The following is a 23,750-nucleotide window of genomic DNA, read 5'->3' as shown; positions in this document are numbered from 1 at the left end:
AAACATCCCTCCGACTGCACCTTCCCGCCGCGGGAGGAGAAGAATTTACGACTGCAAAATGTTTACCCTGTCGCTCCGTAGAAGAAGATGGGAAGAAAAAAAGGAACAGAGAAAAAGAGGTAGCGAGAGACGCAGACCAGGCATCGCGCACGACGCGCAGCCGAAGCGGGCGTCTCCGTAACTTCCGAAGAACGGAGCGCCCGAGCGGAGTATTTTTCCAACCTGGCGTTTCCTCCGCCGCTACTGCGGCGATCCACGGCCGGATACACGCAACGTCTGGCGTTTGCTTACAAAACACACTCCCGCCTCCTACACCCCCTTTTTTTTATGAGCCCGCTTCCTGCTCAAGTTCAAATAACGGGATCGCCGAGGAATGAATCCTACAGAAATACCCGCGCGGGAAGGAAGGAACGAGTTGGGAGAGCGAGCAGCAGCAGCAGCAGCAGGAGCGACGGAGCAAGAAAGAGCGAAGGCTACGGGAAAAAAGAAAGCAGAGAGAAAGAAGCAGCAAAAAACGTTTCCAACGCGAACACGCAAAGGTGGCAGCGCGAGACGCTCGGTCGACTTCGAATCGGCGCCGAATCACAGCGCGGGTTGCGACCGAAATCGAGCTCACTTTCCCGGCTGCCGTCCTTCCTCGTTTCTCAACTTTCACTTTTCGTTGTTATTTTTCTTTTTCCGTTGTTCCTCGCAATTTACTTTCCCGAGATCTTGGTTTGTAGATTTTGTGGATTGACTTTCCGAAGAAAAAGAAATGCATGGAGTTGGGGAAGGCGCCATTTTGGTTAAGATTACCGATGCGAGTTATTTTGCTGTATTTTTACGTTTTGTATACACCGCACTGATTGCGTGCGAAAATGAATTGCACTATTACTTCGCGCGCCCTGCTTAAATAAATAAAGGCGACGGTCACGAGGGCATTTTTTCATTCATAGCGCTCCCTCCTACGAGCGAATCCCTTCCCGACTCTTTTTTTGTCTAGCCAACTACCTCTGTGCCAGAGGAATTCCCCGCTTTTATAAACGCAGAATTGCAGACAAACACTCATTTATTTTCATTTAGCGGCGATAGGAGAGACTCCCAGCAGACAGCCAGCTGCGCCAGTTGGCGTGTTTCAACGCGATGTTTTCGACGCGTTGCTTAAGTGACGTCAGCTCGTACGAGTTAGGGGTAGCCTTTAAACTAATTTATAAAACGTTACACCTGTCCGACGACCGACAGGAGTTTTGTCGCCACCGCCGAGCGGCCAAAAAGTGACACACACCAAACGCGACAGCTGCCAAGCCTTTCCGTCCCCTGTCCCCGCCTTGTTTCCCAAATGTCGACTTAAAAGAGCGGTTCAAAATCGGAAGCGACGGTGACAGAACCAAAAGCGAGGCAGCGCTGGAAAAAAAAAAAAAAAAAAAAAAAGGGGGGGGGGGGGGTATAACTGGGAGTGTCAAAATTCGTTCGGCAAGATACGACAATGGAGGGGCGGAGTTTATTTCAACGTGACGATGCAGCAGCCCCTTCCATGTGGCCTGCTCTCACTTGGACACTGATTCAAGAAACCGAAACAGCGTGAAACTTCGTAGCTGCTTCTTACGCTACTTGTGGTTAGCGCCTGTGCTTTTTTCCCCACTGTACCCGTCCTGCCTGATTCGTCGTTGTCCTGCTTCCATGACCAATAATGGCCAGCAAAATTACGCAAAAAACGGAATATTGGGCGAGTTGGTACTTATTCATAGTAACAGCGCTAACAACACGAGACAGAGAGAAGAGGGCACAAACACAGCGCTGTATTTGTGCCCTCGTCTGTTTGTCTCCACACACACACACACACAACACACACACAACACACACAACACACACACACACACACAAACACACACACACACACACACACACACACACACACACACACACACACACACAGTGTGCAAGGAGGTTTACCCTATTCTAGTTTTCCCCGCCAGAAAAAGAAGCACCGGCGACAACGAAGCAAGAAGGCAAGAATAGGCGCACGTGAAGGCGATCAGACAGCGATACAATCACGGACGAAACAGTGTTTACGCGGTTCGCTGGAAAGGCCAGAGTTCCGAAGCGCTGGCGGAAGCCGAGATACGTCTTCGACGAAAAGTGAGGGCAGCAAACGAGCGCCCTATTTCGGGAAAGCGGGCCGTGCAAAAAACGGCATCGCGCGTAAAGGTCATGCCGGACGCTCCTTTCGAGGCCTGCCTGAGAATAACGAATGCGAAACAGGGGCCGAACGCACTATTTTCCCGAGTTGGATGCAGACAAGGAGGCGCAAGCTGCTGAAACGAGGGATGAGGAGACGGGGAAAACGCCGCTATTCACCTTCTCGCGCTGTAGATTTCCTAGCCCATACATAATCGTTTTTTTTTTTTGAGCTGCAAGACAGGGGGAAGTACAATTATTAAGGACGAAGCCTAGATTTCTGAGGTCATACGTCCACAGTTTCTTTGAACACTAAGGTAGGGGAAGAATAACTTCGTTCCTTAAAAATCTAAGTAAACCAGATTTCGAAAGTCCATATACAAGCCATCGCCCAACCCGCAGAATCGGACATTTCGTTGTCCACTGCAGAACTTAGAAACCCTGAAAAATTTTACTCCTGGACTGCAAATGATATAAATGGAGAAAACAGAAGTCTAACCACGCAGAATGGAAGAGGGGCGGAGCAGCAGAGCCGAAAATCGAAATACACCCCTCAAGTTACGTTTCGCCAGACAGCAAGTAGTAAAGGCGAACTTTTCCGACGATTACCGCCCAACGAGAAACAAAAATCTAGCTTAAAAGATTTCAACGCCCTTCTGGGAAAAATTTCCTAAACGAACTGTCCAAATCATGCTGTGAGGTGGACGACGAATGTTGTTACCGGCTATCCCTAAGGGCGCGCAAGAGGGAATTAAGCAAACAAAGTTGAAGCGAGTACTATCGTAATTCAAGGTGGCCTAAATTGAAAAAAAAAAAAAAAAAAAAAAAAAAAAAAAAAAAAAACCGTAGATCCCAAATTTGGGAACCACTTTGAAACAACATCCGGTCGCTGCTCCTCTACTCGTCTGGTACGCGGGCAGGCATCGGAGAAAAAAAAAAAATTAAAGCAACTACCGGACGGGAGCTTCCCCCCTCTCCGCTCCCAAACTTCCTCCATCCAGTCTGTTGCTTCGAGTTTTACTTCCGCCCCGCTTCCGGAACCAGCCCCGGCGGTCGTCCCTTCTTCCAGTCGATTGGTTAATGGTAAGCGGACGGTGACCCTCCGCTCCCTCAAAATGTTCCCTCCGTTGCGCGAACTGGCCTCTCTCCGGCGTTTCCTCATCTTCGATAGAAAGACTGCGTCCAGTGAAGCACACACAATTTATTTCAGCTCCGCTGAAATGTTTCTTTTTGTGGACAAGCACTCCCCCTTTTTCCAGCGCGCCGACTACGGCGTTGTTTTAGTTTGCTTTACACCTCGTTCCACAGAGGAAGAATATATATATTCCCCCTGTCTAGTTTGATCCGGGACTATGTTGTCAGGGTCAGGTAGACGAATTAGCTGAGATGAAGAGGTAGGATAACGCTGCCCATTCATCCACTCTAAACCCGCATGCAGCCAGGTAAGTCACTCATACCCCTATCTAATCAAATAGAAAGGCAGCAGGGACTTCGAGTACAATATATTTACACCTAAAAAAGCTGACGAAAAGAGAAAAGCAATAGCTTGACACTCGCAGACACTAACATCTGTAACAACAGACTTCTTCCTGGTTTATTTTTTGCAGCCCAAAACTTATTTCACAACTTTCCAAGGGCAGGAAACGCTATCTCAAGCCACGGTAGTTACAATTACATAAAATTGCTTCGGTTTGGCCGAGTTCATTCATATCGACTTGAAACTTCAGCTTGAACGAAAAAAAAAAAAAAAACACAGGACGTAGGAAAAAAACACGGACAGCAATGTGTCCTGTGTTTTTTCGTTCAAGCTGACGTTTCAAGGTGACAATTATATAGTTATAACGCTACTAACAAACTTGATTCTGCCGCAATCCCGCCCACATACAGAGGGTCGCCGATGGGCCCGACCTCAGCACTGCCACAATTCCCCAGTAAAGAAACAACAATAACACGAAGCGCAAAATATTCGCAGAGCCGACAACAGCAGTATTGGCGCGGCAGGCATAGAGAGACCCTCTTCGCGGAAGTGACGTAACTCACTCCGACGACCCTGATTGGGTGACTAGGCTCCCCGTTGCGTCATGCACGCAGCCTGTTAGTGTTGACGGCACATGAAGCATGTATACCACGCCGCCACACGTCACAGGCGAAACGACGGCGACATGGTATGTTTTGCGACACGCCCGAAAGGTCAACAGGGCGCGGAAACTCACGCTGCCATCGAAGCTCTCAGCGTGCATTTTATATATATATATATATATATATATATATATATATATATATATATATATATATATATATATATATATATATATATATATATATATATATATATATATATATATATATATATATATTGTAACGTGGCAGCAGAGCAAATTACTCGAACCATGGTTGAAGATGAAGCGGTGTATTAAACGGTAGAAGGATCTATGTACAGTATATACATGGCGACCATTAAAGATCCAACGCAGGGTATGGTTGGCTAATGAATGGCAGGTACCCGCCCAACACACCCACCCGAGGAGAAGACCTCCGAGAATAAATACGCTACCTGAACGGGCAGCACAAAACGCAGACATAGACGTCCACACGCAGAGCGCGACATACGGCGCGTTCCGATATCACCGAGAAGGCGGTGCGTTTCAGTGTCAAAGATTCGGCGCTGATCCAAGGGGCCTTGCTGGCACAGCGGACGGCCAGGAGAGACGGGCCCAGGGTATACGCCCGCTGGGAGCATCGATACGGCCATGTCTCATCCTTATCCCCCGGTGTTGACGCGCGCGCGCCGGCGCGGACGTCACCGCTGCCGCCCAATAAGGTCCCGGGGGAGGAGGACGAGGCACGGCGCACCGGGGGCCGTACGTAAGGCGTCTTTACGAGCCCGCCGGCCTTGGGCCACGCCAAACATCGTTTTTCACCCGTACCTGGCCCCGATATATGCGGCCAGATAAACATGCCCCAAACACGCGCTCAAACAAAAGAAAGTGTTCCGAAAAGGAAACAAATAAGTGTTTTATTTTCTATCCGAAGACATGCTTGTCACAAATTCTTACTCCCTTCTAACGAACGAATACGGAAGGTTAGAACTTGTCGTACACTCACAGTGTACCCCCAAGAGCAAAAGTTTACGGACCACGAAATCAGCAATTTTGAGTTATTTCTACGCCGCACAACAGCCCGAGGTATAATGTGCGGTATTTGTGCAATACTTCGAAAATTTTACGACATCTCACATGCATACCACCGTCTGTCCACTGCTACCGGAAAAGAAATAACCTAAAAATTACATTTTTGTGGTCCGTGAACTTTTGCTCGTGGTTGTACCTACACCAGGGCTGCGCACGCATTCACAAATAGGGCCCGACACTACAATTTGGCCGAGATATGACTCTGCGCGACGTAATGCTGTGAAGTGGAGGATTTGAGCTGGGGTGGGCGTTGACCGACGCGGGCGGTATGAGTGTCGTCTCCATGAGGAAGGAGGCTGTCGTCCAGTCGACGACGTCGTCAACACAATCCCTACAGTCATCCCCATCCTCCACCAACCACTGTCGCTATTCCCGGGTGAATTCTCACCGAAACAATCATCCATCGCTGCTGATCAGTCTTCCACCACGCACTGGGCCGTGAAGCTGGTGAGAGCTCATCGCGTGATGCGCTACGAACTTAGTTCATAGGCTAGCTGCCAGAAAGCTAGAGCAGATGCGAGCCACCAACACAACGTAAGCTTGTCGTGACGATGCGACAGATCAGAGCGGGAAAAACCTTATTGTGTTCTCCTTCAGACCCACCAGGGACGCAAGCCTCCCGCTACGGAAACTAGCTCCTCTCTTTAATATGGAGTTTTAGCATGTCGTTACCGCGTTTGCGTTACCATTTACCGGGTTTGCGGGAGTCGACTACGCATGCGCGAGAGTTACCGTGAACGGTAACTTACCGGCACAGGCTTTACCGTCACCAGCGAGCTTCCTGAGCAGACGAAGTTTACCTTCGCGTATTGATTACAGCAAATGCAGTGCGGTCGGCGCTTTATGCTTGGCACGGCCGAATAATGTCTTTCTCGATGCTGTTTATTACGTGTTTCTTGCTAAATAATGCTCTGGAAAGCGACAATCGACCATTTTTCTCATATGGGTGAGCAAAATGGCCGTCCCTACTGGTTCTAAGCCTTGCCCGCATCAAATAGTTCCGATAGGTTTCTGAGCTCGCAAAGTGCTTTTAGGCCTCCAAACTTGTGCTAGGCAAGGTAGTGTAGGTTATTGAGTAATTGCTACAACATATTTTACTTGTTTCTTGCCCAAATAATTAGCGCGGGGGCAAATTCTATTTCACCTTGATTCTAACTCTCCCCAGTAGATGGCGCCACCAACTCGTTTCCTTTTTAGAGCTCTACAGTTGATGGCTACACTATTCTCAAAACAACTACAGTTAGTGTGAATGCTTTACCTCCAAAGTGAAATATTCAAGTTACTTTAAACGAATGCAAATAGATATAAGCAAGAAAATTGAGTGATTTGCTTTGAGACTAATTCATCAGCTGTCGCTACCTGCGCCTCGGCGGCCGGAATACGCAAACCGCAAACGGTGCGCTAAAACGTGCCCTACCGTTTTCAGCGGTAAACGGAAACTCAGGCTTCCGGTAACACGGTAAACGGTAACGCAAACATGGTTACGATATGCTAAAACTGCCTAATATCGGCCTTGTCTATATAATTTTCGCTCGTCGGATGTTTTCGATGTAAGCTGACTAAAGCGCACGTTGTTGTCTCGAGTGCGCCACGAAAAAAGTACCACAAGTTTTAGTGCAGGATGCCACCTTCGTAAGAGGATATTGGATGCAGAGTACGAGGTGATCCACAATGATGAAGATGATTTAACGTAGCGGTCGTGGGTAGAAATATTAGAAAGCTGCGAGTTTGATTCACATCACATTCCACGACAACATAAAGAATATAAGGGGGGGGGGGGGGGGGGGGGTTGATAGTGATCAAATGTAGCGCAGCAGAAACACACGGAACGGAAAGAATACACGGAGGAGCGCTCGTCCGTGTGTATTCTTTCCGTCCCGTGTGTTTCTGCTGCGCTGCATTTGATCACCATGAATTACCAACTAGCCCAGTCTGCAGCTTTACTTAGGGGTGGTTTGATTGATCATTGATGTAATGGTGAACCACTCGAACGAAAACTACTCTACGCACCGATAAAAAACCACTGCGTTCGAAATAGTGATGACAATAACAACGAATTTTCTTGTCAAGAATGACATGGCCGGCATCTACACTGCACGGTAAAAAGTCGGATGCACAGTAGTCGGCAGCACCTTGCGCACCAGTGCCATGCACAAAGCACGCTTTAGAGGCGGTTTTCCTCCGGATTTGTACTTCACGTTAAAAAACAGCGCGAGACGAGGACGGAAGAAGTGACAAACTAGAGCTCTGCTGTAGTTTGCCACTTTTAGTTTGACTCCACTTTCACTCCCTTGTATCTGCGATGTTTTTTAGCGCGAATAATGTGTACCCAACTAGCCCAACGTCAAGCTATAGTAAGTTGTTCTTCAGAATGTAAGACCCAGTGCGGAGGGACCGTGGTCAATGGGTAGCACAAGGACGCGGATTAGACTTAAAGCGAGCACACATAAGGACACGACGAACCCGCATGGCTCCATTTTGCATGGGAAGAGAAACAAATCGGAGTCTACGACAGAAAATACACGGGGCTAGAAGCCGGGATTGATTACTGAGAAGCAGCCATCCCCGGCCACCGCATATGGCCGCAGGGCTTTCCTCAAACAGCGATGATGATGATAATGATAGTTCGGTACTAATGGCACAAGGCCAACTGGGGAGAAGAGCGCGAAGACAGTGGCTAGCTAACTGAAATGATTATGAAAATACTAACGCCGGTGAGCATGAAAATCAATCAGACTATGGGGATGGGGATGGATGGAGACCCTAACATCGGTTATAGAGCAAAAAAAATCAGATTCTAGTAGACCATATTAGACCTTTCGATTAGAGGCCCTAAAAATTAGAGACCATAAAATCGGGCGAAATTTGAGGATGCGACTTTATAGGCTCCCTCTTTTGGCGTGGGAATTCGTCAGGAAAGAACGCGCTGCGGTATGCGCCCGGGGTTGGAGATGCGTCTCAATGCGCACATTAAAAATAAAAGCACGCCCGTTATGTTTGGATGCAGAAGCTGTATCTACATTGTGCCTGTAAGAATACAATTGTATGAATCGGGCTACCAGATCAACCGGCCCATCATAGAAAATTCGTAAGCCGCACCAGGGGGTCAACTTGATCAGTTGCGAACCGATATTTACGAAAGCCCACACTTATCGCGACGCGCCGTTTAGCCTGTACGCGGTGGAACGATTGAACGGAGCGCCAAAAACAAAACAAAAATGAAGTTACAAGAAATGTAAAGGAGAAAAAAATTCCCGGCCATTTCCACTTACGTGAAACCTGGGGAGGGGCGAAGCATGCAGTGTATGAGTGTATTTATTCTTGGCGCATTGACGTTTTTGCCCACGGAGATGAAACCGTTGGGACGTAGAGGTATACAGCTTTGCTGTAAAGGTCTCTTGCCTTTGAAACAAGAAGTTTTTCTAGCGCGAGGCGTAATCGAGTTTCCCGATGTTTTAGTGCGGTGACTACATGATACGACGATCACGACGACGACAGAAGACGCAAACAAATAGCCGAAGACCTTGCTTCGCCCCTAAAATTGCAGAGTGACAAAGAGAGCGAAAGAGAAATTACGGCGGAATTGCCGGAACGCTGAAGAAAATTGATTTTTTTTAACAAAGAACACGAAGAAAGTCTTTCGGAAAGGGAGTATCCTATTACGAACAGCCCGAGGAGATTAGAAAGGAGAAGGAATAAAGCATAAAACTGCGGGGATTAACGACCGCAATGTTTCAACGGCTACCAGCGGCAAAATGAAAGTTCTCTAAGCTGTTATTTCCGTCGCAACTGAAGCACCACAATCAGGAGCCGCGGAAGAGACATAAAGAGGAGACAATATTGAGCAAAGAGCTAAACAATACTGACGGGTAAACGGAGAAAAAAAAAAAAAAAAGGGGGGGGGGGGGGAAGAGGATGTTGACAGCGCAATAGAAATTTTCTCGTTGTCCGGTGTGTCTTTTTGTTGTTTCAGTTCTCCACAGAAAATGTCATCTGAGCTCACAGCGAGGCTAACGCGAAAACAAAAATCCAGTGCGCATGAAATCTCGAAAACGCGGACAGAAAAGACACTCACGCCGAGAGGAAAAACTCAGCTGGCGACGCGCAATCTAAACATTCCAGCGAACTGCCTTATGTTCTGCCACACTGTACATTTCTTCTCCTTAAATGAAGCCATCATTTCCTTTCCTCGCGAACGTCAAGCTCCGAGAAAAACAAAAGTAACCACAGGAAAACAACAACAAGAACAACGACAAAAAAGCAGCAGACGATAAGGAAGAGTACAAAACAAAAGAAGGCAGGCGATCAGAGCAGACGACGACACGATTGATTCCTCAGCCCCGTCGGTCCTCTCTTTTCCCCAATCTCCCCGCTTCCCCAGGCGGACGGCGGCCGAGTTTAGGCCTGCACAGATCCCGACGTGATTGGTAGCGCTGTCGCGAGGCAATCGCGGGGAAGACAAAGTCCCCAGCGGCAAGCCAAAGCCGAGTCAAGACGAGACGTTTCGCCCCTCCAAGCGCTTCCCTCTCCTTTCCCAGGCTTAAGCCTTCGAAAGCGCCGTCCGGAGCTACGTATTCCCGATTGTCCATCCCCCTTTCGGGAAAAAGATTTGCAGTGGCAACGAGAAAGGGCCACGCGGTTCTGGCAACTAATACAAAGACACAAACACAGACATAGCATTAACAAACTTGTTTGTTAATGCTATATTCTACAACAAAGCACACTTTACCGCTATACACACCAGGGGGAGAACGACGGTGCAAACAACGGTAACGTTAAACCGCGCAGTCATGCTTTGCGTAGCAAAGCTGCCTGCCGAACGAAAGAAAGCCCTAAGTAAGACCTCGTATCGCGTGCTTTTCACAGCCGGTAAGCAGAACGCATGTGACACCGTCTCAATACATTTTAACGCGAAAGTGTTTTATTCCCGGATACACGAATCTGATCCCGCCAGTACAACGAAGCAAGCGGCCTGTAAAGGGTGCAACCCTGCACACAGTGTCTTCTTGCGGGGAAGCAACCTTTAGTACTAAAGAGTACGTTATATTTCGGGTTGTTCGTTTTCCAGTTTTGTATTTTAACACTAGAGTGTTTTGTGCCAGCATACACCAAGATTTCACTGACGTCATATCCGTCACGGAAATGACGCCAGTACACCTTCACCAAAGCGACCCGCCAGCAGGACGTCGCTCGCCAAGAACAGACACAAGACAGCCGCCAACCCGTGCAAATCATGCTCAGCTGCATATTTCGCTGAACATTTCACTTTCGTGTTTTGGCGATTCATGTGACAGAGGAATTAACTCCAGTTTTTTTTTTTTTTTTTTTTTTCAAGGGTGCGCAACCAACGGTGGACAAAAGGAATCTAAGATTTGATTTACAGGTTCGGCCGTTAGGCTGCCATGCCTTTAAAAGATATGCCGAAGAAATTTTAGACGCATCTGCAGTGGCATACCCTAAAAGTGGTCATAGTGAATAGTGGATAGAAAAATGAAATATCAGACTGTGAATCTCAGTGAATCTCCGCACCACGTCAGCCCACAAACCTCCCGTACCGGCGAAAAAGATGTCGGCAATGAGCTTAAAAAATAAAATAAAGTACGGCTGAAAAGAGGGCGCTCGAATTGCACTTCTTGGGGGCAGGGCACGAATTTCCGCGACGTAGCGGCCCATTCCCGCGGTTCTTTCTGCGGGGCAATTTGCGGCTCCCTCCCGCGTGCCGCGTGGAGCAAGCCGAGCGAAACCGGGGCGAGCCAAGCCAAGTCAGGTCGAAGCCGCACGCCCCGCGAGCAAGTTCTTCAACGCTCGCTTTCGATCCGACAGCGCGCCGGCCGCAGCACGAAAGACCGGAGACGAGAAACTATAAAATAAAAGTGAGGGTGAGAGGGGAAGATGAGAATCACCGCGAGAGACGGAGAAGAAGAATGAACCAAGAGAGGGGGGAAAGAAGTGAATAAGAAGGAGCGCGCGCGTCGAGATCGACCCTATAGATCTTCGGCCGAAGAAAAGACGGGGGCCAACTTGTGTCCCGACGGAAATGGACCCGTCGCGTCCGGCTGAATTCAGCAACGCTGTTTTTCAACGTCAGCGGGCCGCACCACGCCTGCCAGCTCCTACCACTCCTGTTCCCGACGGCGCGGAAAGAAAATAACGAGCGGCCATTTGACACCGGGGCCAACGCAAGAACCGCCGCCGCGCCAGCACTGTCGCGAGCGGCGGAGCCAAAGCCAACGGGATCCAACGAAATCCCCCCAAAATATCGGAGATGGCGGTGGGGGCTTGAATTAGGTTCGGCGCTATGCCTACCGTGGTTACATTCTTCGAGCTATAGGGCGCAATAAACAGAAAAACAAAGGGGGGGGGGGGGAAGTAAGCAGAAATAATCAGGAAAAATCCGAGAAAAAAAAAAGAAATGACGCAAGACCACAACGGTAGTAAGTGGAAACGCTTACGCTACGGCGTCCTCGTCTTACGCGCAAGAAGTTGGCGCAATCGAAACAGACGAGCCCTGTCGATGAGGCCGAAACGCCAGAAAGTCATTAATGGGAGAACAGAATATGAGACAGCAACCGCAGGACATACGACGGAATGATCAATCGAAGCGTTGAGCTACCCCAAAAGAGGGCAGCAAGTCATTACGATCTAACGGACTCCCGCAAGTTTTGTTTACCTTCAGTCCCGTCACGCTGTCCATCATTCCGTTGCCTGCTCCGTGGCTGACTCTCTACCCTGGCGTCTCTCGGCTTTCAGATTTTCACGGTTGCCAAGGCGGCGGGCGCGTATTCCTGCACACGCGTCAGCGCCCGCCTGGGTGTTCACATGTGTGTTCTCGCATCTCGTCGGTGGTATACCGGATCAATCGCTCGTTCCACTGTTAGCCTCTTTCGGCTGCACGTCGAGTTGCACGACCAGTCGAACGACTACTCAGCGCATTACATTAATTTCACCACTTCCTCAGGGCAATGCCAGCCGCGCTCGTTTTTCCCAGCTGTCACGCCGCTTAGGAAGACCCTAGTCTCCACCATGACCCAGCTATGGACCTCCCATTTCGGCAGAACGCGGGGACAGAGAAGCAGCGGTGCTTCAGCCTCCAGGAGAAAGGCGCTACGGAGAGACTCCGGCTAAAACTGCCGGGCAAAGTGGAAGAGAGGCCGAAGGGTGGGACAGGGACGCCAGCACAGCACAGTCGACAACCACCACCACCACCACCACCAGCACGCTCGCGCACGCGAGCTTTGGACACGCAAACTCGATTAAAGGCGTCTCGCGGGAGCCACAAAGAGCCACCAGCGGCGGCCGGGTAAAGCACCGCCTACACAAAAAAAGCCTTACGCGACTGTCACCAGCGGAGGAATCGGGTGACGACCGCCCTTTTATTCTTAAATTAATCATTGTATGGCAATCTACGAGATGGCACTACGAAAGCGGGTTTTGAGCAGTTCCAACAGAATATTCTAAAGGAATAAAGCGATACCGAGGCATTTAACTCTAGGAGGTGTGTATACCGGGCATGTGGTCCGCTTTCAGCGTTGGCAGGAGGCACGCGGCAAAAAACAGGGAATTGGTTTTAAGGGAGTTTAGGGACGATAGCGACAGGGGAGGTGGGGAAAAGTACGGGAAAAGATGAAAAAAAAAAGAAGGGGAGCTCGGCTCATAAAAGCCTACTGCTGCCACCTCCACTACCGGGCGTGAAATTTAAAGTGTAGTCATGCGAGAAAGCGCCTGCGCAAACGAGTTAGTGTAAACAGCGTTGTGGCCGCTCGGGAGAGCGTCTCTATATACACGCAGAGTAAGGGCCACTCGAAACGCACGCGTACACTGTTCGCGCGAGGACCACCACGAGCAGCCGTTTAAAAAAAATAAAGAAAGAAATGTGCCGTCTAGACGTCGTTCATAATTTAGGCGCCCCCTTCACAACGCGCGCCGCGCGATGCAGCAGCCCTCGCCAAACTAACACCACAACCAAAAGATGGAAACCTATTCGCTTCTCCCTCTGGTGGTTCTTGAAAACTACTACAACGCATAGTTTTAAATGCCCGCCGTTGCCCGCACTGAGAAACATAGCGAAGAGCTGTGAAGACGAGCGGAACATCGCAAACTGATCCTGTACCCCGTTACCGCAAGACAGCGCAAACTGTTCATACATAAAAAGACTCACTGGCGGTACCTAGGAAACGAACAGCGTCCTGGTCGGTTAGGTTGTGCCGGGAATTGTCTCCATACCAGAGCCAGTTATGGCAGGCAAGCATTGTTCGCTCCTTAATCTCTGAAACGCTGTGCGAAGCTCAGTTGCGACAAAGCAGCGTTTAAAGAGGAAGGAAGGCAGGTATAGCTACCACCCTTCCCTATCCATGGCTCCTGTCAACACGCTCTGTTGAAAGCCTCTAACGTACAAGACACTCCGCCCCTGCACTCGTTACCGCCTCAATGCTCGTGCCTGAAAACCAAGCACGCTACATTTATTACTGACTTTCATTTTCCTGTAAGCTTAGTTTAACTCCAAGTTTGACATTGAATCGTTTATTACTCCACACTGGCAGCGATGTGACAAGGACGATACGACTAAAACTGAGGATCCCACAAGTATACTCACAAAATACGGCGTTATATCCCCGCTCCCACTTCTTAGGGCAAATTACTAGCCGAGACAAGCTACTCATTGACGAAGTCATTACCTCAAAATAAATCTGTTCATATATAGCCAGTTTTGGGACCCCTTGACAACATTGTTGGGTCTCTGCATGTGTTGCGTATCAGTTTGGTTTACATAGAGACTACTTCCAACTTTACGCGAAGGCTGGTTTCGTCAGTACAGCAAGCTTTGCCGAGCACGAAACAAAGGGACAGATACCCTAGAGTAAGCGCGAACCGAAGAAAAAACAATCGACGACAACAGGAACCTGTTCGTTTTTAACAACGACAAAAAAACAGAACATCGCCGCTGAACAATGAAGCAAGCACATGCCCCGTGCCGTCAGGACGTACGTTGACGTTCTAACGCGCTGCCTAGCGCGAGTAAACATTACTACGCGCACCTCAAAAGCCGGAAGTAAACAGGGCGGAAAGCAGTTCTCCAACGCCGCATAGGAAAACGGTGGGGGTAGGCAAGTGCGTGCGCGCGAGCGGGGTCTCGGCCCGGGGCCCACACAAAGGAGAGACAGGCGAAAACAAAGGGGATTTCCGCACGCGCCGCCGCGTCCCCGAGAGCGCACGCGGCCGCCGCCGCACGGGACACTTGACAAACGACCGGGCGGCGCTGCGTCGCAGGTAGAATAGCGTCGCCAACGCTCGCCTCCGACGCCCGAGAAACACGGGCGACAGCGGCGAAGTCGACGCTTCGCCGGTTCGGTTCCTCGTCGGGCGGACCGTGTATTCGGGTGCAGCGAGCAAGAAAACAGTGGCGGGCGCAAAGCTGCACCCTGCGACACGCCGGCCCGATGAGGAGGGTGAAGGGAGGAGTGGGCCGTGTTTTTCCGCGCCGTTGAATTCGCGCGCGACAACAGAGCCAGTTGCGCGCCAGGCTGCCTGCCTGCCTGCCCGAACTCTGGCGTTGCAGGCACGGTGTAAACACATACGACCAACCTGTAGTAACGAAACAAAACACGCTGAGGGATGATGGTGTGTACGCACAGCGGAAGGCCGCGCCGCAACTCCGTCCGGGAGAGAGCGAAAAAAAGAAAAAAACTCTTCCACGCGGCTAGACAAATATCCACTCTACCTGCCGGTTATTTCGATGGAGGTATTGTAGCTTCGGCGCGAACTACGCACTCCCCACGCTCACCAACTCGAGAAGCGGAGCGCTTTGTGTGTGCGCAAACATGCCGTGCGGCATAAAGTTTGCGACCAAACTCCCTTGTTTCGGGCGACATAACTCAGCCGCACACGACGTAAGAAAAGGGAGAACGAGGAGGTCGACGAGAGATGGAGATTAATGTTTCCTTTCAGGAGTTGTCGCGAGGCCTGTTGACAGACCTTTTCGGCAAAGTTTTGGAGGGCGAAAAACCACTGCGTTCCTGTGGTGCCGCGAGATCTTTGCGTGGCCTACAAAGCAAGTGACACAAGTTGACTTGTGGGACACCCTAGGGAGAATAACTCCGTTCGCGCCTTGCCCAGAGTGGTTTCGCGGCTGATTTACAGTTAGCTGCCCGAACTATTTGAGTTCGGAAAAGTTGGCGACACTCGACGACACTCGGAGACACATTTTCCGCTGACGAAGACGGACAACGAGACGAAAGTTGTGAAACGATGCCTCCGAAATGCACACGGCGTCGTGGTTTCTCTCTTTTTCGAGCGGCCGCATTCTCTGGGATACAGGAACTTAACCGGCGGGGTTGGGCTCTCACGCGGTCACCTGCGATTGGCTGTGCGCGCAGTTATTCGTGTTTTACTTTCTTTTTTTCTTTTTGGTGCGCACCCAATCGGCCTAATGCCACTGCAATGAAATTCTGTGACCTTAAATGGAACGGGACACACTCGACCCCCGGGCTTACGATTACCGCAATTACGCCTCAACACTTATGCACATTTCCTTTTTTCACGCACAATACGTCGCTGGAACGAATTACCAGAATCTGTCGTCCAATCTCGAACTGTTTCGGAGTTTGAGCCTCGCATTCATGTGCGCGCGCGTGTGCGTGTGTGTGTGCGTGCTTGTGCGCGTGCGTGTAAATGAGTAGAGCTCGTCATTATAGTCTGCGTTTTATTGCATTCCTTGCGTATTTGTGTGCGTAGTATGTGCACAAATTCAGGCGCGCCCGATTACGTAAGTGCTTTTATTTTTATGCTTGTATGTTAAAACAAGCATTTTGTAACCCCACCCTGTATCGGCCTCACCGACTAACAGTACCAGTAAATAAAAACCACAACCCGAATAGGAGTGTACCGGTGAAATTGGGCACGACACTCGTGACAAAAAGTACACTGGAAACCTGCTATGAATATTCCTGCTCAGCGCATGCGCACAGGCTGAATACTTCATGGTAAATAAAAAAAATAGCAGTGGCTCAGCTCGGCTATGCCAGGATATTCGTAGCGTGAGCTAAGGCTCAGCTGGTTATTCTTAGCTCAGCTGGTTGTCTGGATTAGCTCGATTATCATGCTCACTGCTGCTTCAATGACACACACACACGGTATACGCACTATGTGACACATGTATACCTATCAAGTGGCTCCGGTGCAGCGTCACCATTCGCCCCAGAGCTAAGCTGGTTCCACAGGCGCACGCCGGTGTTGCCGCGACGCACGAGCCATCGGTTCCACACCCGGCCACCCCTGGCATGACCATCAAGTGGACCGGCGGGCCGCCACGTGCGGAACGGAGGTCGGCGAAGACGCTGCGTGCGTCGGGTGTGCGAGAGACGACGGGCAGCGAGCAACGTTCTGCGTGCCGTGTGACGTCACTGCTCCTCACGCACTCGCAGCACGGCTCTCCAGGAGCCACGCGAAACTGCTCAACCTCGGCCAGTGTAGCTCACGCTACAAAATAAACGCCTCCTTTACAAAGCCTAGACGTCCTCGGAGCACTGGGCGCGCTGACCATCTAGCCCTCCCCTCTTGCTTCAGTTTTCGTAGGCTGAAGCACCCAAGCGCCGAACGGTGACCATAACCAAGTGTCGATGCACCTAACCAATCCCGAAACACAGCCAATCAGACGGTACAACCCGTTTCCCCCCTCCCCCCCTCTCCCGCCTCCAAATTGTAAGGAAGTGAGGGCGGAGGCTCCTCTTAATGATCGGTCCACCCGACACTCGTTCCCTGATCGCATTCCTACTGGAGTGGCCGTAATGGTCCTCTCAGGCGTCGCCGGCGCGCTCTATTCGTCTTCCTCACGGCGGCCCCGTCGACAAAAGGGGTTGTTCTCGCCGCTCGAGGTCCACTACGCAGTGGCCGAACAAAACGAGAACATTTATTTTTCGCTTCTTGTGTCAGGGGGTAAGTCTAGCGCTGAAGGTAGTTTCGCACCAGTCTCGCAAAGGAGTCGAACGACCAGAGCAGACACGTAGAACCACTTGGGTCTATTTCTTTTCCTCAATCTCTTCGCGGGAGGGATAGTTGGTGCAAGAAGAGGAATTACATACATTTCGAATGAATAAATGGAAGATACAATGTAGATGACTAAAGTAATTACAGATTAATGTAATACAGTAGAATCTCGATCAACGGAAATCGCTTAAAAAAACAGTAGCCTGTAAGTTAGTTGGGTTTGTAGTCAGATAACGTGAAAAAACTCTCGGTAACCGGAAATAAAATTTCCGCGTCACCGTGTAAATGGAACGAGAAATGGAACTTCTTGTGAATCCCATTGGCATGATAATCAGCTTTTTACGGTTCCGAGTGCTTCGTTTTTTTTTTTTTTTTCTTCCTCCATATTTTTTTAGCCTCGTACGCCTCGTCTCGTTAGTGGTCAGCCGTGTTAACGCGACGAGTGCAACATCGCAGTACTTGTTCCAGTCGTTCGTTCTCGATTCAAGTCACCGAGGTTAACAGGGCTCAGCTCCGGCCGCCTTGTTTGTGCCTTCGTGGTGCTATTCGCGTTTCATTACCGCGTCAGCGTCTTCTAAATTCGGTGGCTCGTAAGCACTCGCGAAGTTGAGGCCTGTAGCCTCCGTGAAGATAGAGTTGTAATGACTCAAACAAAAACAACTGATGCATTTTGTAGCGCACAGCGACTGCCACTAATTGTTGACAAATCAACTTTGTGAATGCTGCGCCTACACCTCTTGTAGTTTTCTTGCTTCCTGAAAAACAGTCAGCTACATTCACCTTCTAAAACAGTCAGCTACATTCACCTCCTAAAGAAAGCTCGAATTTATGTGTTTGCACACTCTTAATACGATTTCATGGAACTCTAAGTTCCATGAAATGGTATTAAGAGTGTCAGGGCACATAAATTCGAGTTTTCACACATTTACCTCAGTAAACGGAACTCCTGTTAAAAAGAACCAATTTTTTCGGTACCTTGACGTTCCGTTTACCGGGAGTCTACTGTATATCTTCAACGGCATAAGTTAGCGCTGCGTTGGCTCCGAAGGGGGCTTCATGAATCGCCACAATTTAGGAACTGACACTACCATAACAAGCGCCCCTTGAGAAGCATGGACACAACACTCTGCGATGACGTCGAAATCCCCATTGAAGGGTGGTTTGGAAACTTCCAAACGACTGCTTGCTCCGAACCGCTCAGCCGACCCCGTGCTGGCGGGGGCACGAGCTCTTCAACTTCAATGATGGATAGTTCTCGCGGGGTTCGGTTTGCTTGTCATGTCTCGCTACGACCAAGCGCACCTCCAACGGTGTTTGTACAATACTTCGTGGTATATCTTTGCGGTTTTTGGTATATTTCTCACGCAGTATACGATCGCTGCACTAACAGCCTGCGGACATGCCTGCGTGTGGTGCGATCGAAACCTAAAAAAAAAAAGAAAAAAAAAACTGTGGTTGATTCCGCTGTCATAGGAATCAGTAAAACAAAGTGAAATGTGCAGCGAAATGTGCAGGCTAGCATGACTTGCGGGTCGGCGGCTGTCTTGTGGGTGTGACTGGCGAGCGACAACGTCCTGCCGGCGGGTCGCTTCGGCAAAAGTGTACTGGCGCCATTTCGCGTCCCGGATATGACGTCAGTGAAATCTTGGCGTATCCCGGGATAAAACTCTTTCGTGTTGAAATATCAGACCCGAAAACGACCAACCCGAAGTATAACGCACACTTTAGCTCTAAAGGTTGCTTCCCCGCAAGAAGACCCTGTGTGCAGGGGTGCACCCTTTAAAGGCAGCTTGCTTCGTTGTACTGGCGTCACCTCCCTGACGGATACGACGTCAGCGAAATCTTCGTGTACCCGGGAATGAAAAAAAATCTCTTCCGTGTTAGAAAAGAAACACGAGTCGCAAGTGAACCAGTGAGGGATGGAGGAAGAGGAGGAGGAGGAGACGCGAGCGTGTTTACCAGCAGAGCCAGCCAGGGCAGCGGCGCGCCTGCGCGCGTCACCGCTGCTGCAGAGCCGCCCTTGAGGAGGCTGCGCGCAACCAGTCCCTGCAGAAGCTGTCTGCCGAGGCTCTCCCTCGCCAACTGGGAGGCCTTGGCGCGGAGACGCTTGCCCAGCCGCCGCCGACTCGTGGCCGTGGCGCCCACCGTCGGCACGGACCCACTCGTCGTCGTCGTCGTAGTGGTGGTAGCGGGCGAGGCGGAGTCGCCGTTGCCTTCTCCGCCGCCGCCGGCTCTCGTCATGGGCGCCAGCGCTGCGCGGCTGAGCAGCGCCAGGCTGTGCAACAGCACCTGACGCCGCTGGGTGTGCAGCAGGTGGCGGAGCAGCCGCTCCTGCTGCTCCTTTTCGGACGAGTCAGCACCTCCCCCGCGCAGGTTCGGTTGCAGGCGGCAGCGCGGCCGGCCTCGCGGGAGGCCGCGGCTGAGAGGGGAGGACACAACGCACAGCATGCGGGGGGCCGCTCGGACACCATCCGCAGGGTCAAACACAGCCACCGAGAATGACCCGCCAGCGCGCGCGGTTTTTCCCCCTCTCCAAAAACCAAGCACGCAGCCTTCATGCGCGGTTCTTGCCCGCTCCGGTTTTTGGAGAGGGAAAACGCGCGCGGAAACGCGTCGTTCTCCGCACGTGTGCTTCGCCCTTTAAGCCTGCATACACACACACACAGTCGACTCTCCTTAATTCGGACCTCTCGGTTTATCATATCTTCCCACTTAATTCCGAGGTGCAGCAAGGGCCTACCTTCGGTTATTGCGACGTCGGTTAATTCGATTTTCCCCGCTTTAGGCCTGCCTAACGCCTGTCCGTCTCCTACCAGGTTAACGAGAGTCGACTGTGTCGTGGCGCGGGGTCCGACCTTCCACGTTAACACAGAGCACGTAGATAGCAGAGAGGGGTACGTCGTCTTTATGGTCAGTAATTTTCCAGTTGGTGTAACTCGGGGATCATACTTGAAGGAAGGCTGAGTTTAAGGCATGTAAACAGTAGAGAACGATTCTGTATGCTACGGTACGGTATGCCAGCCCAGCCTTCGCGCTAGCATTCCGTCGAGTTCTTTACGCCTGCCCCTTACTTCTCTCACGCTGCTTCTTCCTTGAACTGAAGCGACAATCCCAGCAAGTTTACTGGTGTCGAATGCCAACACGCCTTCTCCCAGCAATAAGTAGCGTAAAGGCAAAGTTTGAATACCAAAAAAGCTATTTAACCGCTAGAAACTTGAGTACAGCTTTCAGTGATTGTGAAGGTTTCCACGACTACCGAAACCGTTTTGAACTAGTTCCCTGCTTCCATTTTTGGACGTTGCATGAGCAAGTACAAAAACCACGTGCTCTGTGAATCGTGTCAAGGTTGGGTCCGCGTAACCAGTGCGTCGGGGGCATCGCTTCTGAGTGGCATCGCGCAGTGGCCAGTTGGGAGCGCTGAGAGGCCGATTCCGCCGATTGTTTCGGAACGGGTGGCGAGTCGAGGTGGTACAAAACGATTGGCGCCGAAGAAGCATCGGCGACGATTTGCGCGGGTGCTTTGATCATCGCCGCGACACGAAACGATTTATCAGGACGAAAAACAATCCACGTAGGAAGACCCAATCCCTGGGCGACATAATAACGGCGGAAAATAAGGCCAACCACGCCCGAAGGGCTATGCAGCACAAATGGAAAGAAAAACATTGTGACTGCATGCAGCGAAGTGATGGGACGGCTAATGATTGCTATACGAAAATTATGCAGGAGAGTACCATCCTGCAGTTCCTGTGTTGCACATTATAGCTATAATCAGTCAACCATTCCCTCCCGTACGTTGTTCGGGCACACTGCAAAGCAAAAGGTATATATATATGCACCAGACCGGTATTCTGGAGGTCGTGGGTACGGATCCCACCTGGCGGGCATTTTTTCTCCGCTTTCTTTCTTTCTTTCCAAATTCTTTATCTGTTTCAATGACCTACCTCAACCTCCCCTTTGCTTTCCGAGGTTTTCTTGGCTGCCAACCTTTATTTCTGTGTTATTTCTACGAGCCCCTCATTTTCGTATGCTGATTCTATATATATATATATATATATATATATATATATATATATATATATATTACATCGTCAGATACAGTTGTAGTAAATATAAATACTCCACAAAGTGAGGGAGTTCACGGTCGCCCAGATAGCCGAATTAGCAAGGCATTCGAGATCAAATCGAAAGGTGTGGGTTCGGTCCTCACTCTGGACGCGTATTTTTCTTCCTTTCTTTCTTTCTTACATAAATTAATAAAAAAATGTTAACTTCAGTAAAGGTAAAAAAAAAAAGAGTAACCATTCCCCTATGCCTCCTTTGGCGTTGCAGACTGCCGGAATTGCTTTCTGTATTTAATGAGCCCTTCATTTTCCAGATATATATCGTAATGATTAGGAGTTTGCAGCGTTCTCGCCGCTCAACTAAGCAAAAAATAAAGTATGACTGCTGCACGCGCTAAAAACATGGGTTTACGAAAATAAATCTCTCGATCTGTCCAAGCCCCAAAACTTATCCCGCCGTTCTTCCTTTTTCCCTCCAGCCTTTTTTCCTCACTAATTTATTTTGTTGTGAGTTTGCGCAAAAAGCCTTGTCGTCGACCACCGAAAGGAACGAAATCCTCTTTGCGGGAAAACGCGGCCGCACCAGCAGCGGGGGAGGAGCACCGGAAGTTGCTTCCGGGTCGTTTCCGCTTCCGGAGAGACAGTACACGCTCGCTCGTCCGCCCGCAGTAGTGTAGTCGCCGCAGCCCCTATTTACTAAAACCAAAGCAAAAATCTGGGCCCCAAAGAAAAAACGGGCCTGCGGGCGACCGAGAGGGCTGCTCAAACAACGCCTCCGAAGAACGTGTTGAGTGTTTTGATTGTCTAGGAGCACGTGCTCCAAGATGAGTTGGCCTTGATTGCCTGCTGTTCGCCGCGGGTTAATGCGTCCGTGAGGGGAGGTCCGATGCCTTGAAATTCTTGGGAAGGGGGGGGGGGGGGGTACCGTTCGAAACAAACAAAACAGAAAGCCTCATCCGGGTTTCTCGAACACTGAACCATCAGCCAACTTAGGACCTTTGCCGGACGGAGGCCCATCGACATACAACCGCTCCTGTCCTGTGCCACCCGAATCTACTGTATGTGCCCGAATTTCTTCAATTCCTCCCTCCAACGACCTAACGGCCTCCCCTGCTTCTAGTCCCGCCAGCATTATCCACTCTGTTACACTGGTAGTCCACCCATTGTCGTTTCGGAATCCGACACAATTCAATTTAATCCAATTCAAATCCAATCCAATTTATTCCAATCCACCTCGCGCTTGCGCGACACTGTGTACACGGACGCCAAGCCCCAGACAAAGCGAGGTCCTAAGGTGCTTCGCCCCTAAAACAGGAGAACCGGGAAATCATCGTCAAGGCAAACTCACGGTCCCCGGTAGCAACACGTACGCGATGAATCACTCATACGAACCAAACAAAACAACAAAAGGGGCAGACAAGGGCGAGGGGTACAAGCGACGATCACAAAAAACGAGAACGTGGAGCGACTGCAGGCTGTCCTGCAACACAACTCCGCCACGCCGAAACTCGGTGCACAACCGTGCATGAAGGGGAAGCACGCCACGGTGTCCCACTACAAATCGATCACAACACACACAAGCGCGCTGGAAAAGGCGTGAGAGAAACAAAAAAAGGCGGGAAAAAAAGGCGGGAAGAAAAAGGCGGGAAAAAAGAAAATGCGCCACACGTTCGAGGCTCACACGGGGGACACACACGCACGACATCAGCGACCGTGACCGAACTGGGGAAGATGACGGGTGAGGAGGAACGTGCGCGCGGAAGGCAACAGCGCTGTACGGGCGGGGATGAAGCCTTTGTACAAGTACGTGTGTGCAACACGGGACGGTGCTCGGGCAAGCGAAAAAAAGGGGTAAAACAAATAAACGAAGCAGGGGAAGGCGGAAAACGCTCACGTCCTGTTCCGCAAACGAAGAGAAGAGAACAAAACAAAGAGGACAGGACAGGAAGAGGGGACGTCCACTTGCTGGGGTGAACAGGGCAGATATAAAAGCTGGAGGTTAGTAATAAAAGGGGAACAGTGAGCGTTCTACGAAGAAAACGGTGCACCGCAGGGAAGTGGCGCGACGGCGTGTAATCGAAGATTCCCCTAAATATGGGGGCATGGGGACGAGACTACCAACAAACTCACGTAGACAAGACTGCGGACGGAAGTGAAGGGCATTGGAATGGAACGAGATAGCAACGCTGTGCTCATTTAACGGTCAGTGGGATGCACTCGTTAAGCGAGGCGGGCTGTCTAGAGGCAAGTTTCCGTAGTTGATAAAGATGGAATCGGTCAAAGAGATTGGTTAATGCACCTGCATTGCTAACGTCTCCTGCGTACAGGTCCACTAACACCACGCGAAAACGCCGCA

At 50.4% G+C, this 23,750-nt stretch overlaps 1 protein-coding gene across 21 annotated transcripts in view; it reads right to left on the bottom strand.

Annotated features, from left to right (window-relative positions):
• The window catches only part of LOC144142598 (CUGBP Elav-like family member 1-A), a 479,679-nt gene that overhangs the window by 155,620 nt on the left and 300,309 nt on the right, over positions 1 to 23,750 (bottom strand). For 10 of the 21 annotated variants that reach the window (XM_077674210.1, XM_077674214.1, XM_077674208.1 and 7 more), the window contains exon 2: positions 19,290 to 19,749. The exons of the other annotated variants lie outside the window; for them this stretch is intronic. In XM_077674210.1, coding sequence (XP_077530336.1) covers positions 19,290 to 19,749 — 460 coding nt within the window. The remainder of the gene's footprint in view (positions 1 to 19,289; positions 19,750 to 23,750) is intronic. 21 annotated transcript variants of the gene reach the window in all.

Source organism: Haemaphysalis longicornis, unplaced genomic scaffold (assembly GCF_048455015.1).
Source record: "Haemaphysalis longicornis isolate Haplotype H1 unplaced genomic scaffold, Haemaphysalis longicornis Haplotype H1 scaffold_6, whole genome shotgun sequence".
NCBI lineage: Eukaryota > Metazoa > Arthropoda > Arachnida > Ixodida > Ixodidae > Haemaphysalis > Haemaphysalis longicornis.
The sequence above is the reverse complement of the archived record's forward strand: the minus strand, read 5'-3'. Positions and strand labels throughout refer to the sequence as shown.